This window comes from Chaetura pelagica, unplaced genomic scaffold (assembly GCF_000747805.2).
Source record: "Chaetura pelagica isolate M959 unplaced genomic scaffold, ChaPel_1.0 scaffold166, whole genome shotgun sequence".
Classification (NCBI taxonomy): Eukaryota; Metazoa; Chordata; class Aves; order Apodiformes; family Apodidae; genus Chaetura; species Chaetura pelagica.
In genome coordinates, this window is record NW_009953758.1 from 3384693 (window position 1) to 3404104 (window position 19412).

The following is a 19412-nucleotide window of genomic DNA, read 5'->3' on the forward strand; positions in this document are numbered from 1 at the left end:
CGGAAGAGCACTTTCTACTGAATTCTGGCTTCTTTAGAAGCATCAGTATCTTTTGGAAGACGTTGTATAGCTCGTGTACCTAAATAAAGTAACTTTTTGTAGAGCTACACATAGTTTCTGCTTAAGAAAATTTGGAGACTGTTCCGGTGAGAGCTGTGGGCTGCTGAGTCAGGGTAGGGCCTTATGCCTTTCCCTTTTCAGCCTTCCAAGTTCAGTGCAAAATTCCTGTTCCAGGGTGCACAACATACTAGCATGTATTCACATAATCACAGATCCTCTTACTACTGTTGGAATGACTGAGATATCTCAAAGAAATTTAACACTTCAAGATTCTAAAGGTTGAGTATGAAAACTGCCATGGAGTTCACATGAATGTTGTGTTTAATTTTTTAATCTAAAGCTTCCTTCTTTAGTGCTTCCAGCATATTTCAGCCCTCTTGCTCTTACATACTTTTCTTGGAATTCTCTGTTCTTTTCCATGTTATTTTATTTTCTGGGTGGAGGATGGTTTGTATTTTTTGCTTTGTCTCAGAAGATTCAGTGTATTGTGGGAGGTGAGGCAACACTGCTCTTGGCAGAACACCACAAAACCAAGAGAGTAATTAAATGACGCAAGCCTTTGATTATTTTTCTCTCTCAAGCTTTCTGGCACGGCTGGGCATTCCGATTGCAAAAGGAGGATCAGGAGAAGAAACTTCTACAGATTGCTCGCAGAATTAGAAGAACTTTATTGGAGACCTTTTACTGTGTTAAAGCTCTTCACTCTCAAGTCCTGGAATTGCTTCTTTCCCCCTGTGAGGATAATGTCACTTTGATCACCCAAGATAGATGTAACCAAAAGGAAGCTGTCAAGGTTTTGTCTTTGTTTTGTTTTTTCTGCTCCCTTACTAATTGGATTTTTCCCATCTTCTGCAGAAGGATTATAAGAGGATTTGAGAAGCTGGGGTTTTTGAGGTGTGGGAGGTAGCTATTACTTTTCTCCTTTCTGTTCTGGGACCTCCTTAATTTGCTATTTGTTCCCTGAAGTCACTGCCTGTTTGGAAAAGGGAGAAGCAGCATAACCGATGAGCTTTTGCATGACCATGGATTCCTTCCCTTTGCAAAATTTGAATGTGGCTGCTTGTAAAAGAGGGTGTTTTTTTTATATACATAAGCATCAAATGAAGAATAGCATCCTAGGCTGGATTTAAAAGAATTTAACTGCTCATATGCTGTGAAAGGATAAATTCTGTTTAAACTATAAGTTTAAGAAGAAGATTGGATGTCATTCCAGTTTCGAGTTTTAGTGGAAGAAAGGAAGGTCTGATTAAGTCAAATACTCTACCAGCCTAAACCTGTATATTCTACAGCTGAAACTGGAAGATGTCTTGGAAAAGAAATTACTTTTCTGTGGGTCGGGGGAATGTACAGGGCATGTTTACTCCACGGAATACAACCTCAATAGCACCCAGTAAAGGTCTCAGCAATGAACCGGGACAGAACAGTTGCTTCCTGAATAGTGCACTACAGGTAAGAGCACATATTGAAAAATGTTTCTCTCTTTTTCCTCTGTCTATTGCAGTATTTTCCTAGGCTTGACTGGGCAGCAAATGTAACCAGGCTTGACTGTAATTGTTTGTGGTCCTAGATAGAATAAAGCTACATTTGGAAAAGTAAGTTAGCTGAGTTCCAAAACAGCATTTTTTCATTTTCAGATTTTCCTGGTGAGTTGAACAGCATTCATCACTTACTGTACTTGAATCTTTTGTGTAAGCTTGTAATACGTGAACCAAAGATGAAAATGTCTTTGAAATAGTAAATATTGCATATCTTGCAGTATGTCTACTTCTTAAAAGTAAATTTAACTTTTTTATTGTACCAGTAAAGTTCAAGGGTTGATAATACGTATACAAGATCCTATTTATGTAGTTCAGTTTTATTTCTAACTGCAGGTTGAGTATTTACCTTTTGCTTTAGAAGAATAACCTTTTCCTGTGTCAAAATGTAGTAAAGAGGTATGGCTACTATGCTGGTATTGTAACAATTTAGATGTTTTGAACAGCTGATGTTTGAGGTCCAGTCCTTCTGGCTGCAGGATTTAAAACCTTTTCTCTGCATCAGTTTCTTTCCCTTTGTATGACTTGACTCTGTAGCACAGACTATGTCACTGTTGGTTTTTTTTTCCATGGGCACAATTAGGTTCTCAACTAACCTCAGGCTTCAAGATACCCCCAGTGATGCAAATAATACAAAAAGAAACGTCTGTGATCCTAAATAAGCTTAATATGCCATAAGTACAAAGGGAACTTACTATAAGAAAATACAGGTTTGCAGTGATACACTGTATTAATTGCTTCTGCTAAGTTGTAAGATGTAATCACTGTCTGCGTCCTAATACTGAGTTACTGAACCTGGGTAAAAAATAAGTAGAGCCTAACAGCTGCATGCCATACATGAAGACAAAAGTCTGCGACCTGGCTTTTAGTCGTCTTCTACATAAATCATTTTCTTCTAAAGTTCAAGAGAGATAGGATACCAAAATTATTTACAGTCAAAGCTAGATTTAATAGAAACAAACAACAAAACAAGATATTAATAATTTCATAAAATGTATACTTGTTTTTTTAATTTTAATTTTTTAACATTTGGTGTTAGTCTGAGAGACTCTTTAATGTTTGGTGCTCCTTACTAGTAAGTATTTCTAGAAACATTCAAGATAAATTCTTAAGTCAATTATATTGAAAAAATTGCCTGATTTCTAAATGTATTAAGTTTTAGTCCTTTTGTGAAGTCTCCGGTAGTTCTTCAGGAATGTTGTGTGTAATCAGATTGTTCTAAGATGTATGCTGCCTTCCAGGCCCTTAAGTGGAGAGAGAGTTTGAGTATAAACATAGCCATGACAATTCTGAAGTTTTGGGAAACTTTTTTCAGATTACATATTGAATAAATGTGATTTTAAATATAATTTTAGGTAACATTTTTGTGCTCTGGTTTAGTTAACAAATTGCTTTGGACAGATTAATCAGGAGTAAGAAGTTTGGTCCCTCTGTGCATGCTGACAAAGCATTTAGCCAGTTAGATGCCAGCCTGGACCTTTCCATTCTGTCTGCAACCTGGCAGGACACAATTTAGGTCAGGGCTTCTTTCAGTGCAAGCTTCTTCCTCCTGAAAGGTTGGTGACTCTGAAGCTCACAAGGAAGTCCAGTTATTGTTTGTTGAAGCGAACACCGACCACATTTTATATATAAGATGCTAACTGTGAAACACCTCAGAGATCAGTATTGTTGTTCTTTTACATATATGGATTTAGGTAATTGCCCAGGATTTCACAGATTTAGTAGTAAAACTTAAGAATAAAACTGTTATAGCAATTGTTGCCTCTTGCTGTTGCCACCAGAACATACAAAGTACTGCTTGCTATTATATAGTGTGACCCCATATCTGGTCACATACCTGGTATTACCACCATACTTGTCCTGAGAGAAAAGTAGAACTGTCTGCACAAGTTAGGGTTAGAAAGTCTACCAGTACTTATGGCATGCAAATACATTTGCTAGCATTAATATTGGACATAATGGCTTTTAGTCACAAAATGCAAGAACTTGTTCATATATGTGCAGTTGGTGCTCTGTTTTTTCAGCACTTGGGCTTTCTCCTCAGAACAAGGAGGCTGCCTGGGAGGTGGAAGGACAGATGACTTTCAGCCCCAGCAGCAGGTGGGATGTTCTGGCCAGCTGCCCAGCCTCACCGTGGAGCTGCACAACAGCCAGCCACAGTGCCAAATACAGGGGATTGGTCAGGACAAGTGCTGTATAAACTGGCACTGCCACACGAAGCAATTTTTAAAACCTTAGCACATGACAAGAAATCCAGAGTGATGTCCTACTGTAAACTAGTGCATGTAAATGCTACAGCTGAAGAAGAAAGATAAAAATGTCAATTTGCAGTTAGATAAAAGGCATCGTGTTTTAAAAGACATGTTCAGTGGCATTGATGTACTTCTGGGATTATTTAGCATGTGTGGCTTTAGTCAGAGCTTTATGCAGTATTTTATTTTATATTCATAAAATTGGCTGTGCCCTTTTTTGTGTTTCAGGTTCTCTGGCACCTGGACATTTTTCGCCGCAGTTTCCGGCAAATCACAACCCACAAATGTATGGGCGAGTCTTGCATCTTCTGTGCTCTTAAGGTAGAAGTTTGAAATAAATTAGAAACAATTTTCTAAAAAAAATTGAACAGAAATATTTCTGATATTTGATTAATATGTGTAATCAAGCTTGCATTTGGAAATGTATGAGAGCAAAAGTGTAAATCTGGTGATGGGCCAAGACACTCATAGTACTGTTCTTAAAATATGCTCAAGCCAATAAATTGTGAAAATAGTATAGATAAAGTTTCAAATACAAAGACTCTTATCAATGGAGTGTGCCTCATTTTGACCCTCCATGTTGTTTGAAAGATTAATTCAGTTAGTAAAACGTTTTCTTTATTTTTTCTAATTTATAATTTGTTTTATAAATACCACACTGTATACAGTTAATATGTACTTCAGAAGTTACCTTTCCTTCAGAGCTACTTTAAATGTCAGCATAGAGGAGGCAATTTAGCTTTAAGACCTTCCATTAAAAATTGTTGATTCTGTACAACTAAAAGGTATTTTGTACTGTAATGGTCTCTGTGTTAAAAAAATGACAGTTCTGTTTGTAAATGCAGATACAATAACTGTCATAGTTGCTGACTGGTTAGTAACATCTAGGTGCTAGCTCTGATTCTGAGTCAGTTGTACTATCCTGCATCTTGATTTGTCTCTACGCATTAATTTTTACTGCTTCTGTGTTTTTGTGCCCTCCTTTTTAAGTTTTGCTACTTCAAATCCACGACTCCCTCCAGGCTTGTTGGAGAAGTAGATGTGACGCAACCATGATAAAAATACTGGCTTTAATCTTTCCAAGCAGTGATTTTTCTTTCTGAAATTGGTATTTAAACATTTTCTTAAATCACAAATGGGTTGTAAAATCCAACGAAACATTTAAATTCATTGTGATAATTATGTTACTAGTTCTGTGTACTTTAGTGAAAATGACTGAAGCATGTCTTATAAATATGGTAAGATAGAGCAAGATTTAAATTATGATAATCTGAAGTTCACAAACAATATTTATAATAACTGTCTTGCTATGGTTAAGTGACTTTACAGGTGTTCTGGTAGAGACAGGCTTGAAATGTGTTATCTAGTGGTTTTTTGGCCTGTTGTTCTAGGGTTGTCCCTTGCAAAAGACTAGGAAAGAGGAGACTGTTAAGGCATGAAAGAAGATAAGTATTTTCCTTCTGAAAGGAAATTTGTCTCAAGACCTATCTGTTGAAATCATGAGACAGGGTGGTATTTATAGCAGTATCATCAGAGGAGGATATAGCAGTGGGTTAGGAGCAAGATAGCATATTTGAAGTGAGAAATGCTGCTATCCAGACAAAGACAAGATGGAGTATTAAATATATTCCCTTTTTTTATAGGAAAGTGGCAGAACTTAGGTGTGATCTGGTTTGAGTTCATTAAGTTTAATGGGATAAATAACTTGAGGCTAATTCTTGGATCATGCCCTTGAGAATTGTTAGGTGATTGTTGGCATTGTTTGGTAGCTGATACGAGGACAGGAAGAAAAGGATTTAGGAAATAATCATTAATGTAAGCTTTTGCTCTTTCTGGGGTTTAGCCTAACAGCAAGATATGGCAAAGAAACACTAAATCAAACAGTTTTCTGCCATTTGAATTAAAGTAGACTAGATTCTTGAGGCAGAGTTGAGAGGTTTTAATAAGAAGATAACAATTAAAAGTATTTTCTGCATGAGAGTACCGGAGAAGAGGTCAGAGGAAAAGATGTTTTAGGGAAAAGGAAAGGGTGGACCTTTGTGGAACTGATATTGAATTATAAACTCTGGACAAAGATGCATATAGGATTAGCTGTACCAGTATGAGAGGGCAAAGCACTGCGGTAAGACTGGAAGATGACAGGATATCTGGAATATATGTATTATATGTTGATAAAATCCTTGCTTTTGATGTCTTGCTGAAGCATGCAGTATGCTATTATAAACTTGGAAGTGACAACTAAAGTGGCAGAATTCACAAATTGTATGCCTGCAACCATATGCTGATTTTTTTAAATTAAGCAACCTTTGGGAAAAAAAAAAAAAAATTGCTACTCTCTTCTTGCTTCCAGATATCAGCAAGGATTTTTTGTTGGTTCCTAGTCTGAAGCTCTTACCAATGCCAGGCTTAGCCAAAAGGTGTTACGACCCTTAGTTTCCAACAATGTTTGAAATCAGCCGTGGGCCATATCCTCTAGTACCTCTTCACATTTTAAAAAACTTGAATCTGGTTGTGTGCAGAATTCCTATAGCTCACAAAACTCAATGTGCAATGAAAAACTCTGAAGAAATGTGTAAACAAGTAAATAATTATGTGGACAAGTATTTCTGAATATGAGCAGTAACCAGTGCTTGACAAAGTAAATAAATTAATTCCAACTGGCTTTAATCCAAACCAAAACATCAGGGTTTTCTCTATCTACATACAGTCTATTCTTCATGGAAAATTTGTGTGTTCTATCCAAGCCTATTCCAGAACCTGCAGAAATTTTATAGACATCTGTTGTAAAACTATACAAGAGAAAAGGGGTGTGGAAATTTGTTAGAAGTTATGTAACTGTTTATTCTTGGTTCCCTTTTGAGTAAAACAACTCAATTTTGTTTTTCACTGAGTAATATTGTGACAAGTTTCCACATTTACTAACTTGTGTAAAATGTTGGTGTGTATATAAATATTTGAAATATTTTCTTCATTTTCATGTTGTTACCAAGTCAAATAATACTATAAAGGTGAGTAATAAAGGCTGTAATTTATCTCTAAGTTGCGACTGCAAACCTCCCCTCAGTCCCCCCCCAAAAAAACAAACACCAGAACCATAGGTTCTTTTGTTTACATGCAACTGAAAAGGTAGGGATACTAGATATGATCAAAGTGTGCACAAGAGATAGTCCCACACTGTGGAGATAACCACATTCATCTTCATGAACTCTTTTGGCAGGCAGTTAAAGAGAAAAGGTGTTTACTTATTCTCTGCTGCCCTCTGTATCAGTGATCACAAACTGCTCTTTTTTCCTCCTGTAAAAGTCTTGCTGGCTGGCACATACTGCGTGTAAACTTGGCTAAGACAAATGGGATAAGGTGCTTAAAACACGCCTGGTACTGCAAGCATCACCAAGAGCATGTTTTGTGTCCCAGTGAAGCAGGATCATTCCTTGCCTTCCATTCTCATCTCTTCCCCTTCATCAGCCCTCACGACGACTGCTTTGGAAGCCTTTAACTGTTGTCCTGCCAGGGTAATGCCAGCTTAGCCTCCAGGTCTTTGACATCGTCTTTCTCTTGAATCTTGCCTTAGGCTTTGCTAATATGAGGGAGAAGATATGACTGGATCCAGTGGGAACACAAGAATTTGGAGCTCTGTACCATGCGAAAATCTCCCATTAGAGTCTGGGAGAGGTAATTAGCCTTGCATGCTGTCAGGTGGATCTGCCCAAAATACCTGTCCAGACCAAGCAAGGTGGAGGCAGGACATGTTTACTGTTCTGTAAAGCATGCTGGCATGTTTACATTCCAGCCTTGTCTGGAAAAGGGGCAATACATGGGGGGAAGAGTCTACCTCAGTGTCTCTGACTCCATTCCAGGTTCCCTTCACAGGATAGCTGATACCTTGAGCAGAGAGGGTTTATGCTATTCCACTACTTTGAACTGTTGCCCTATAGATGACATTCTCATCCCATTGACTTTAGAGGAAGATAGTCTTCACTAAGCTAAGTTTAGCCTTTGAATTCAAACACCAAAGTTGTTTCTTCCACAGTTTCTTGGCATGTTGCAAGTGTTTCTAGGGATTCTGATGCCATGCACAGTATTTATATCATCAATAGTATAAATACAGAACTAGCTCTATAAATAGTATTATAAATATTATATATTATAAATACTATATTTATAAAAATAGTATTTGTAATTTTAGATTACTTTTTATAAAATGAGTGGTCACAGGACAGTGATGTACCGCATTGAAGACATCCATTGCACAAATACTTGAAGTGATTTTTAAAACTTGCTGTGCCAGCTGTGTGGCTACAAAATGAACCTTGAAATCATTCCAGACATACCTTCATTGGTTATTTTGAAGGAACCTTGCATCAATTACTAGAAAAACACAAGGGAGAGCTGCAGACTCCGTGCTGAAATTCCAAACGCTGTTGCTTAAGATGTGGCATTTTAAATTTATTTATTTTTTTCCATACACAAGCTGTGTGTACTTACTGCTTACTCCTTACTTCTATGTGGTTTCCCTGCCCGAACACTGGAATAGCTTTTTGATTCATTATTAATGTTGAAGTCTTCTGTGTTCCGTTTTATTTTCCTTTTTCTAGAGCATGACTTTACTTTGGTGTTTGTTTATCACAGCTGGAAGAAGGCAGGAAGAGGGAAATCCGTCCACTGTACTGAGCATGCCACAGAGAGTTTGTTCTTCCAGGGATTGTACTGGGAGCTCCATAGTGCCAGGATATAGGACAGAGTGTTTTTTGTAGATTGCAAAGAAGAATGTTCTATTGATTGATAAATTTCAGTAGGTTTGGTCTTTTCTGTGATTTAGTCATGTGCAACAAAAGCAGGAAGAATGCTATTTTTCTGTTTAGAAATGATGTAATTTTCTAGGGTGAAAACTGAGAACAATAAGATGTTTAGAGTGGTTTAACAAAGTGGAATTACTATAGTTTGTGGCTCTGATTAGCCACTTGATTGAAGTGGACAGATTTGTTATGAAAAGCTCATACATTGTATGGTTGAGACAGTAGTATGTTGGTTGCAGATATTTTATCCTGTTGTTTTGTGCTTTTATCCAAATCAGGATAGTATTTCCAGGTAAAACACTAGTGAAAATATGTAAAATAATTACTTCTATTGTTTAAACTTTTTTTTTTTTTTTTTCCAGTTAGCACTTGCTTTTAACTGCCTGACAAATAAAGTAGCATCAAGTACAGTCCTCATGAGTTATCAGACTGGTAATTGAAGCTTCCAGATAATGTCTGCCTCTTTTAATCTTGATCAAGCAGTTAATGATTTGTCACCTAGTTGATGTGGACACTTGTTGATTTGGGTTTCTTTTCCTGACACCCTCCTAAACAAAATTTGCAAAAAGTATATATATATATCTTTTTTTTCTTTTTGGTAGTGCCTGACTTTACAGTCTGTAGTGGACTGTTAAAGAAAAGAATAATGGAAATCTAGGTTGATTGTTATCAGACTTGGAGGTTTGGAGAGAGATCCAAATATAGATAAAATTATTTGCACGCTTGAAGGTGAATATTAAATGAGGAAATGTGGGGAAGGATAGTGAGCTAGTGGAAATACTGTGGGTGGAGGCTGGTGTGGTTAGATGGGAGAAGAGTGTATTTTGCAGCCAAAAATTTAATTGAAACAGGTTGATTCACTGAGCAAGAGGCTGCTTCAAGAGAAGTGTGATGTTCTGGGTGAGAGATTAGGTACTGTAGATGAGGGGGGAAAAAGCCTGATGAATGGAACAGAGTAAGAAGGGCATGCTATTGAAATGGAGAGAAATTAAAAAATAAATAAATACAGTCACAGTTGGAGTCATGACAGGGGTATGCTGAGCAATGAGAGAAGTATGAAGATTGGCCATATTAATATTTGTAGCTTTTACTAAAAGGTAGAATGTTGATATGGGAAAGTGTTTGGGGGGAATGTGCTTTGTTCTTTGAAAGAAATCATACACTTCTAGAGCTAGAGCTGTAGTGATAATCCAGATGAAACTTCTTCACTATGGTGGAAGACACTAATTAGTTCTCAGAAAGCTGCCAGGGATAGAACTCACTTTTACAATAAAAAAGTCATATGTTCATGTCTATCACGTCTGGGGTTTGTTTCATCGCTATAGTTGGATATATTTTGCAGATGTCAGTTAACCCCAAATAAATCAAATACTTCTTTCCTGGGGACAAAATGGATTCTGAACACTTAGAAATAACTTGGAGCAGATCTCATAATCTCTTAATTCACAGATATTTCAGCTTTCAAATCTTTAACATTGAGAGCAACTCCAAAATATCAATCCCATTAATTACCTCAAAGAGTAATTCCTATATTTATTCTCTAAACAAATGAAGAACAGCTTATGTTATGATCATGCATGTGAATTTTTGCAGTCTGAAATAGAAAGGCTTTAACTTCGATAGTTTGTATTGTAAACGTTCCTTGTGTCAAACCTTAGCTTGTTTTCCTTTGAAGCTTTAGGTTTTTTCAATCCCAGTTCTCAAATTGGAAGAGATTATTTTGGGAGATAACTGACTCTGCAAGCCTTTGTTTTGATGCATGTCAGAAGCCCAGATCTGTAGTAGAAAAGACACAAAGCTTCCAGTTAAAAAATGAGGAAAAATTCTTCTGAATGGCAGTAAGCCAAGTGAGGCCTTGCAATAAATTGTCTGGGATGGTTAAGGAATTTCCAGGTTTGGATGCCTCTGAGAGCAAGCTGGTGAAAAGGTCACCTGTGTAATTGTATTCCATCTTGATTTAGTACTTGAGGAAGGACTAAATGCAAGAATATGAACTTGGGCAATGTATTCCTCTTAAAGAACACTTGTGCTTCCTAATTCTGCTGTGTCTGCTACTTTTTCCAGACCTTTGAAGATCTGTAGCAGAGGAGGGATATGGAGGGAGATGGGCTTCTTTTTAATATAGACCTCAGGAATGCAGTGTAACCAGAAGGCATACTTCCAATGTGAAAAATCCCTTGCTCATGCTGGTCTCTGTTTTGGCCTGTGGGATTACATCATGCCAAGGAAAGATCATCAGTGTAGAAATCAAAGTACTGCTGCTAAATCAGTATTAGTAATTACTCAGATTTTATGTTAATATATGGGGTTGTCTTTTTCATTATGCAGGTTTGATTTTAATTACTGAACAGTGGTAAAATAGGAGAAGCTTACCTTGTTCATGGAGTTTTTAGCAGTGTTGTTGCTGCTGTTAGAGATATGCTCATTTGTGTTGGAAAGTATCCAATGAGAGAGATCATGAGTGTGGTGAATACACTAATGAGGTTTTCACTAACTTCAAATTCAGGTGAAGAAGTTTGGAAAAGAGAACAAAGTTTGAATGTTTCATATTTTAAGTTCTTATTAAGTTCCAGAAGTACTTTGAAAAAAGGTGTCATGGAAACTCCTGGGGCATAATCAGCAGGGCTTTCCTGGTCTGCAGCCAGCTGGCTTTCAGACCTGTATATGGAACAAAAATGTTAGTGATTAACAGTATCACTCAAGGGCAAGACCTGAAATTAAAGAGAGGTCTGACTTAGATAACTTAAAGTGATGAAACTGCAGGAAATGCCACGCCTGTCCACCAAAAAGCTGAGAGACGAGTTAAGACCTGGTCTGAAAGGTGAGCTAAGAAGCTATCTTGAAAAATAAGGGAAAAAGGAAACAACCCCATCTCCCCCCAAGAAACCCCCAAACTCCCACCCTAAAAACCCCAACCAAAACCCCGCAAAAACCAACTGCATCTGTGTTCAAAGTGCTTTTGACTCCATTTAAGGTGTTTTTGGGGCTTATTACAAGCTCTGTGTTCCAGTGTGCTCTAAACTGTCCTTTGCAATGACAAGATTTTATCTGTTAGATAAAAATGCACAATTACTCACTGGTTTTGAGACATTTTGTTTGTTGTAATGTAAATAAGACTATACTATTGTATGCTAAGTCATTACAAATTTAAGGAAACATTTTTCTATGTAGTATTGGGATCTTTTAGTCCTTGATTGTATCAGAATTCTTCACAGAATTACATTATTGAATTATTTCTATTCTGTGGATGTGGTAACAAATTTCAGTTTTCTGATGTTTGAATTTAATGAAAGGGGTTTTTTTGTTTAAATTGTGAAAACTAATTATTTTTTGATAACTTTTTGATCTTTTGATCCTGTCCATTCCTGGCAATGAGGTTGTATGCCAGCTGTGAAAAGAAAACCTCAGTTTCTAGATCTGTGAAGTAAGATTGATGACAACCAGCATAAACACATTTCTAAAGCACAGTCATGAAGTATTCTCAAGTGCTTTTAAATTATTTAATGTAAAGTTAAGCAGGATGGAATTATATTTCACTGCTCTTTTAAATTTTTTTTTAATGTCCACTGAAATGAGGAAATATATTAACAAAACATGAAACTTGCTGTTATCAAAGTGACAGAAATGGAAATCTAGGTTAAGTACAGAGGCTGTATCAGTCTTTCAGTTTTTATATATGTATCTATAAAGGTAACTGAGGAGAGGTATTGTTTGTAATTAATGAAGTGTGAGACTTAATACTTTATATCCTTCTCATCACTGCTACTTTCCTCATCATTATTTCATACCCTAATAAAGGCAATATTAGAAGATCTATGAGCTTCAGTGCAGGGGGCCCTTACCCATGAAGGAGCATCATAGCAACTATCAAAATGAAATAGCAGTAAAGAGAGACTGGGTAGTTTACATTTGTATTAGATAATATGTCAACATTAAATGGTACCATTCATACAGCCAGAAAAGGCAGGGATGTGGAGGTTGCTTTGCTGCCTGTGCAGTGACAGCTGTGCTCTGCACTCTTGCTGCTTCTACAAAGCAGCTGAGATGGCACAGTTTGGCAGACCTGCTAGTTTACCTGCTCATTTCCTGATAAGAAATGAGTAGGAACAGTTAAGGAGAGAAAGATTCAGATAATTTATTTCAAATTAATACGTATCATAAGTATACTGGGGAGAAGCTTTTTGTAATTAAGGGAGAAAGTGAATCACTACAAATTTTCAGTATGGATTTGAAAGAAAAGACAACCAGACAGGCAAACCAGTTTGAGGCTCATCTTTCTCCTTGCTAGTGTGAGTATAGAAGTGAGAAAACCCAAGTGGTGCTCAACTGAGAAAGATCCTTTTTTTCTCTTGCAATAACAATGGAGTTTTCTGCAATCTTTAGGGAAATTGTGAGGAAAGTTTTATAGGAAAGGACAAGCTGAATTCTGAGATTGACATTGATGACAATGGTAGCTTGTCATCCTGTTCTCGTAGGAGGGCACAATGAGAGGCAGCAGTTCAGAAGATCTATTGCATATCTCTCATACACGTGTATGTGTTTATGCATGCACACCAAATAGAAGTGGGTTTTATTGGAAATATATTAAACTTCCAGACATAAACCAAACACTTTAAATGATAACACATCTTTTTAGAAGTACTCGTCCTTGCAAGTGAGTTGCTGTTGTGTTGTGCGTTTTTCTCTTCTGCATGCTGACCTAAAAAATAATCTAATACCCACTTCTTGGACTTACTGGAAGGTAGAATCATTAAAGAATACTAGCAGCAGGTTGTGGCTGTTTAAGGGCTGAGGCATTTGTAAGGAGTTGTTTGAAATAGGAAAGAAGGTGGCATGTGTAAAAAGAAAGCTACTGAGGTGGGAGTGAAAAAATGAACTGGAGAGGGAGAAATAGGAATAAAGGGTGAAGAGGTTTTGGTGTCCACTGCATTTGCTTCAAGAAACAAACTTGGAGGAAGATGAAAGGATGATTGGTGGTGAGGGAAATTAAAGCTCCCCACCCTCCCTGGAATATGTGAAAGGAAAGAAAGGAATACAGAAAGGTGGATATGATTTCAGAGGAGGAACTTTTAGGATTTTCATGCTTAGTCCTTGTACAATACAAATATGTGTTGCTTCATCAAAGAGTGTTAAAGTTCTGTTGTTTGTTTTCGGATAAGTTGAATAATGCTTTGTAAATACAGTAACTTCAATTCTCTTTTTACTCTCTTACTAGAGTATCTTCAACCAGTTTCAATGTAGCAGTGAGAAGGTACTGCCTTCTGATGCCCTGCGCACTGCTCTAGCAAAGACGTTTCAGGATGAGCAACGCTTCCAACTGGGCATCATGGATGATGCAGCTGAATGTTTTGTAAGTAAAGCTGAAAGATGGTTTGACAGGCATAGATGTGAACTTCCACTATGCAATTGTTTTTGTTGTACCCCTCCATTTTTCTGCTCCCCAAATTCCAACAAACCTTGCATGTTTGGCCTCTAAAAGCCCACAGAGAGATCCTCAAGCTTGAAGTTATCCAGTGGGGAACCAGTATTTGATTTGAGTAATTGCTAATGATTTTGAAATTGAAACATCAGTGTTACCGATTCTAGGGTTACTTTTGCTGTCTCAAGTGTGTAGTGAATGTGAATAATTAAAAAAAATGGCACTGGAAGAACAACCCAGGATTCACTTCAAAATGGTGAAGGGAAATTTTGTTTGCCAATTATTCTGAAATCATGCTTTTACAAACTCCAGCTAAGGGAAAGTGAAAACAAATACGCCAAAGACGACTCAACACAGTTGTTTATGTTTGTAACTTGAGGTAAGCAACAGTAAAATGGATAATTTTCAAGTATTTCTGTTGTTGGATTTGTAATCCATCTGGCAGATTTTTTTTAGGGTGGTTCTCTTACCAGTGTGTTTGGGAGAGTACTTCTGCACAAATCCTGCATCCCTAGGTCTATTTACCTGCTTTCTTTTTGTATTAAAAAATGTCTCAGTATCCATTATGTCAAGTTTGATTCTTACCCACAATTCCTCCTTTTCCTTCTTTAGTCTGCCAAATTTCTTAAAGATAATGGAAGAGTTATTTTTTTCTTGCTGACCTGTTGGTTACTCCCCTTTTAAAAAACGATAGTGTCCGGAGGGTGTCCCAAGTGTGTTGATGTCCTACTTGGTTGTTAACAGAGATGTTCATTCTTAATGGAAGTACAAACATGTTGGATTTACCACTGCAATGTAAAACTTCTCTCAGGAAAAGCACCTATCAGAGTGGAGTTCTTTATATACTAAATCTTTCATTTCCTCTGCTTACCTAACTTGACCCTTGCAGTATGAGAGATCATAGAAATGGGATAAATGCATTTGGCTGTTGTTGTTTTTCTCTTAAACTCAGTGGACTGGTAATGGGCTTATAACTCAAAGCATCCTGTGTTTGTAGAATACTAATATATTAAAATAGTGTAGTTTAATGAGCTCTCTTAAAAAGTAGATCATACCAATAAAGCCTCAAAGTGAAATAAATTACATCAGCCTATACAGGACCCCCTGTGAGCACAGTCTGTGCAGCCCAGCACTTGAACAGAGTTCTGTATGTAGCAGAACATGGGATCTTTGGGTGTTTAGTTCCTTCCTTGAGAAACCTAATCTAAATAACCCCATCTTTTAGTGCTGTGGGGAGTCCCCACAAGTGGGTTTGCTAGGTTAACCATATTGGCACAAGGACAGTTAAAAGTTCCCTTTTGAGGTTAAGCTTTAAGGCAGAGATAATTCTATAGTTTTTCACTTAGTTAATCTTTTCAGCCCTAAAGGCAGAAGTTTAATATAAGTGGCAGAAGAGCTTATATTCCAAAGTTCAAGGAAAATTGTGCAAGGAGGTCAAAGCTATTTTGACTAATAATTCATCTCATCCTGCTTATTGCAGGCCTATAAACCATCCGGGCAGGTTGTAGTGATAGTGAAAATTGCGCTGCTGGAAGAGGTGTCAGTAGATTTATGACACTCCCAGATTAATGTTGGCACAAGTTGGAGAAGAGGTCTTAGAACCAGAACTCCTGGGATCTTGAAAAGAGATGGAGTTGTGTGAAATATCTAGAAAATGAACAATTCAGTCTACCTCTTCATTTATTAGCTTTCCCTCTTTTTTTGTAGAATGTAGCTTATTTGCTGTATTTCAGGACCCTTGTGAAATACAAAAATAGATTCAGGTTACTTTGCGTTAATGAGACATTAGTAGCAACCCAGTGATTTTAAAACTACAGAGCTGTTACATTTGGTCAAATCCATTGATGCTTGAGAATTGGACAGAATAATCGGTGACAGAACCTTTAGCTGTTCTAGTAAATAAAATAAATTTTTATCTGACAGAGTTTTGGGTCAGAAGTGGTAGCCATTTTCTTTCGTATCAAAGAATTGCCAGCTTCTTTGTTTTCTAAATGTCTTTCTTATGTGGGGAGGGAGAACAACAACCATTTCCCACATTAAGCAACTTCAAAAAATGTACAGAAGCCCTCTGTCTTGGTAAATAACACTACAATATTATTGCATCTGACATGGTTTTGTGATTTATATTTTAACTTTTGTTTACATCTGGAATGGTGTAATGCTTTTTTTTTGCTTCTCTCTTTGGCTAGGAGAACCTGTTAATGCGAATTCACTTCCACATTGCAGATGAGACAAAGGAAGATATTTGCACTGCACCACATTGTGTTTCCCATCAGAAGTTTGCAATGACCTTGTTTGAACAGGTGAGGTAATAATACATGCTTTAATACAGATCACCAGTTCTCAAGTTTCATATTTTCATTCCTAAGACATTAATTGCCATGGTAAAAAAGATACAATCAGAAGTGTTGATGTGGAAATACTTGTTTAATCTTGTCAATGTATTACATTTTCTTTCTCCTTAGTGTGTTTGTACCAGCTGTGGTGCCACCTCTGACCCATTACCTTTCATCCAGATGGTACATTATATTTCCACAACCTCACTCTGGTGAGTTGAGAAGAGAACTTCTCTTTTTTAAATACTGGTATTGCAGTTAGATCTTTACCTTCACAAAATTAAATGTCCAGAACATGGTTTAGTCAAAGCTGGTGGAGTTTTGATAACTATGATAAGGAACATGAGGATTTAATGGACCAGAGGATAACAGTTTAGGCATGGATCAGTGTGTCTACTTGTTTATTATTCTGAGTCTGACAACTGTAGTAGCAAGGACTCATGTACATGCAAAAAGACCTATGTATGGGAAGCAAGTGAGTTAAGAAGCAGGATAAGAAAGCAAAAAATATGCTGGAATGGACCTTTGGACTTTCACTCTATCCCCCTATTGAAAGCAGGACTAACTTCACAGCTGGATCAGGCTGCTTAGGGTTTATGTAGCTGAGTTTTGAAAACATTCAAGGGCAGAAATTCCATTACTTTTCTGGGCTGCCTTTTTCCAGTGTTTAACTACCTGGTGTGAAGGGTTTTTTTCCTTATATCCAGTCAGAATTTCCTTTTCTGCATCTTTTGCCTCTTGTCATTTCTTTATTCATATCAACAGAGAGTCTGGCTTTTGTTCACCTTCTCTACCAGCTTGCTGCAGTGTTGCTCCCCAGCTATTCAGTGTCTGGACAGTACTGCTGCACTGTGTGTTCTCTGTCCAAGGTTTTGTGTTTTCCTATCGTGAGGCTCCTGTCAGCTTGTTCCTCCAACCTGTCAAGATCAGTCTGGCTGGCAGCAATCCAGTTTATTGTCATCTGTAAGCTTAAAGTGGGTGTATTCTCATTCATCATCCAGATTGTTAATGAAAATGTTAGATAGCATCAGCCCCAGTATTAACCCCCAAGGAACATAACACTTAAATGACTGCTGTTTATGTTTGGATTCTCTAAGCCTGAAGGTCCAGCTAGGTGTTTGTCCACATCATATTCTACCCATGCAGTCCACACCTCCCAGTTTGGTCACAAGTATGCTGTAGAAGGAAACCTTTTTAGAGATTAAATGGTACTCACCACTCTCACCTCCTCAAAACAACCCATAATTTTATGGTAGGAGATAATCGACTAGGTCAGACATAGTTTGCTCTTGGTAAATCCTTGCTGGCTGCTCTGATTGGCCTTCATGTCCTTCATATGCCTGGAGATAACTTCAGAGGGGATTTGGTCTGTCATCATCTTAGGTACTGGAGCAAGACTGACCAGCCTGTAGCTCCTCAGATCTTTCTTGGATGGATGTAGCTGTTGCTTTTTCTAGTTATTGGGGAACTCCCTTGCTCACCATGACCTTTCGTTAAAGGAGATGGTGCACAGAGCAGTAGCTCTACCTCTGTAGTAGTATGTTCAAATGAATGCTAGAGAAAGTTATCTTTTAGTAGGTGGCTACTCAGTTGAATCTGCTTAAATCTGATCAAGGCAGAGGTCTGTTACTCTCTTCTGTCTCAAAACATTGGAATGAAAACTTCATTTTGTTTCTTGTCCTGTATAGGAGACGTGTAGTTAGATAGCCTGAAAAAATTGTCTTGAAGACTGCTAGTTGCTCTTCTTATGCAGATCTCTGTAAAAAGCTACCACTTTACAGGTGCATCACTAGTTTTCTTAATGCAGTATTATCATGGAAGGTATAGCAATTCACTCTTAATAATTATGTGATTTTTCCATACAACAATAATAAATATAAAAAGTGTTACGTGTTTTAAGGTTGCTTTCATAAAATTCAAGTGAAACGTATGTTTAATGCACATTTGTGTTTTTATTATTCAACGTTTGTTTTCCATGCGTTCTCTGTACTGAAGCAACCAAGCTATTTGTATGCTGGAGAGACGAGAGAAGCCCACTCCAGATATGTTTGGAGAGCTGCTGCAGAACGCCAGCACTATGGGAGACCTGCGAAACTGTCCAGTTGGTATCCTTAGCTTTCCTTTTGGGGCAGAATGGGCAGGACAGAAGAGGTTTAGTAGAACGTACTTTTAACTTATGAGCATTTTCAAGGTTTAGCTTATCATAATGATGAAAAGGATAGGTAAGGCAGTTTTCTCTGCATTTGAATTCAGCATCTATTGATTATTCAATGAAGGAAGGGAAAACTATTGACGTTGAGTGCTTCTTTGACTAGATACCGGTAGCGACACCGGGAATTAGACACAGTGTTTGGATGGAAATAAAAACGAATGTTTCAGAGAGTTATAAACATAAAAAAAAAAGGTAATGAGGGGGAATAAATTGGAAATACTTAAATTGCTCCCAGGGAATGGCCACACAATCCGATCATAGAATCATTAAGGCTGGAAGGGACCTTAAAGATCATCAAGCTGTTCCTGTTCAAGCCTGTGTTGCTGCTTGAAATACCTATCATATATTTGCTCTTCAACAGAGTTCATGAGGCCTCCAGCGCTAGCATTACATGAAATTATAAACATGCTGCTTTCATCCTATGTTGGAATTTCTGGAATCTTACAGGAAAAAACCAGAAATAACAAAGAATTTAGAGGCTGTATCTTTTTACAGGAGATTTCTGTATGTTGACAGTGTTCTGATTAGCTAGGCTTTTTAGAAAGTTCTGACAGTTCATCCCAGTTTCTCTGGTGATTATTTCTACAGAGAGTAGTGTACTTAATTTGTAATAATAGCATGAGAAAATAAATTGTTGTTTATCATAAAATGTTTTCAGCTGTACCATGCAATGGTAGATAGCAGAATTTTTGTACTAGTTGTTTTGCCTAGATAAGCTTTCATTCAGCTTCATTACTACCTTTCAGTTGGAATAAATTGAACTGTTGACCAAACTACTGTACCTGCATCATACAGCCAGAAT

At 37.3% G+C, this 19412-nt stretch overlaps 1 protein-coding gene across 1 annotated transcript in view; it reads left to right on the forward strand.

The window, feature by feature from the left end:
- Positions 1 to 1225: 1225 nt before the first annotated feature.
- The window catches only part of USP54 (ubiquitin specific peptidase 54), a 50259-nt gene continuing 32072 nt past the window's right edge, over positions 1226 to 19412 (forward strand). Inside the window, exons 1-6 of the mRNA XM_010000771.1 lie at positions 1226 to 1509; positions 4076 to 4168; positions 13859 to 13993; positions 16252 to 16365; positions 16528 to 16610; positions 18394 to 18499. Coding sequence (XP_009999073.1) covers positions 1363 to 1509; positions 4076 to 4168; positions 13859 to 13993; positions 16252 to 16365; positions 16528 to 16610; positions 18394 to 18499 — 678 coding nt within the window. The 5' untranslated portion in view covers positions 1226 to 1362. The remainder of the gene's footprint in view (positions 1510 to 4075; positions 4169 to 13858; positions 13994 to 16251; positions 16366 to 16527; positions 16611 to 18393; positions 18500 to 19412) is intronic.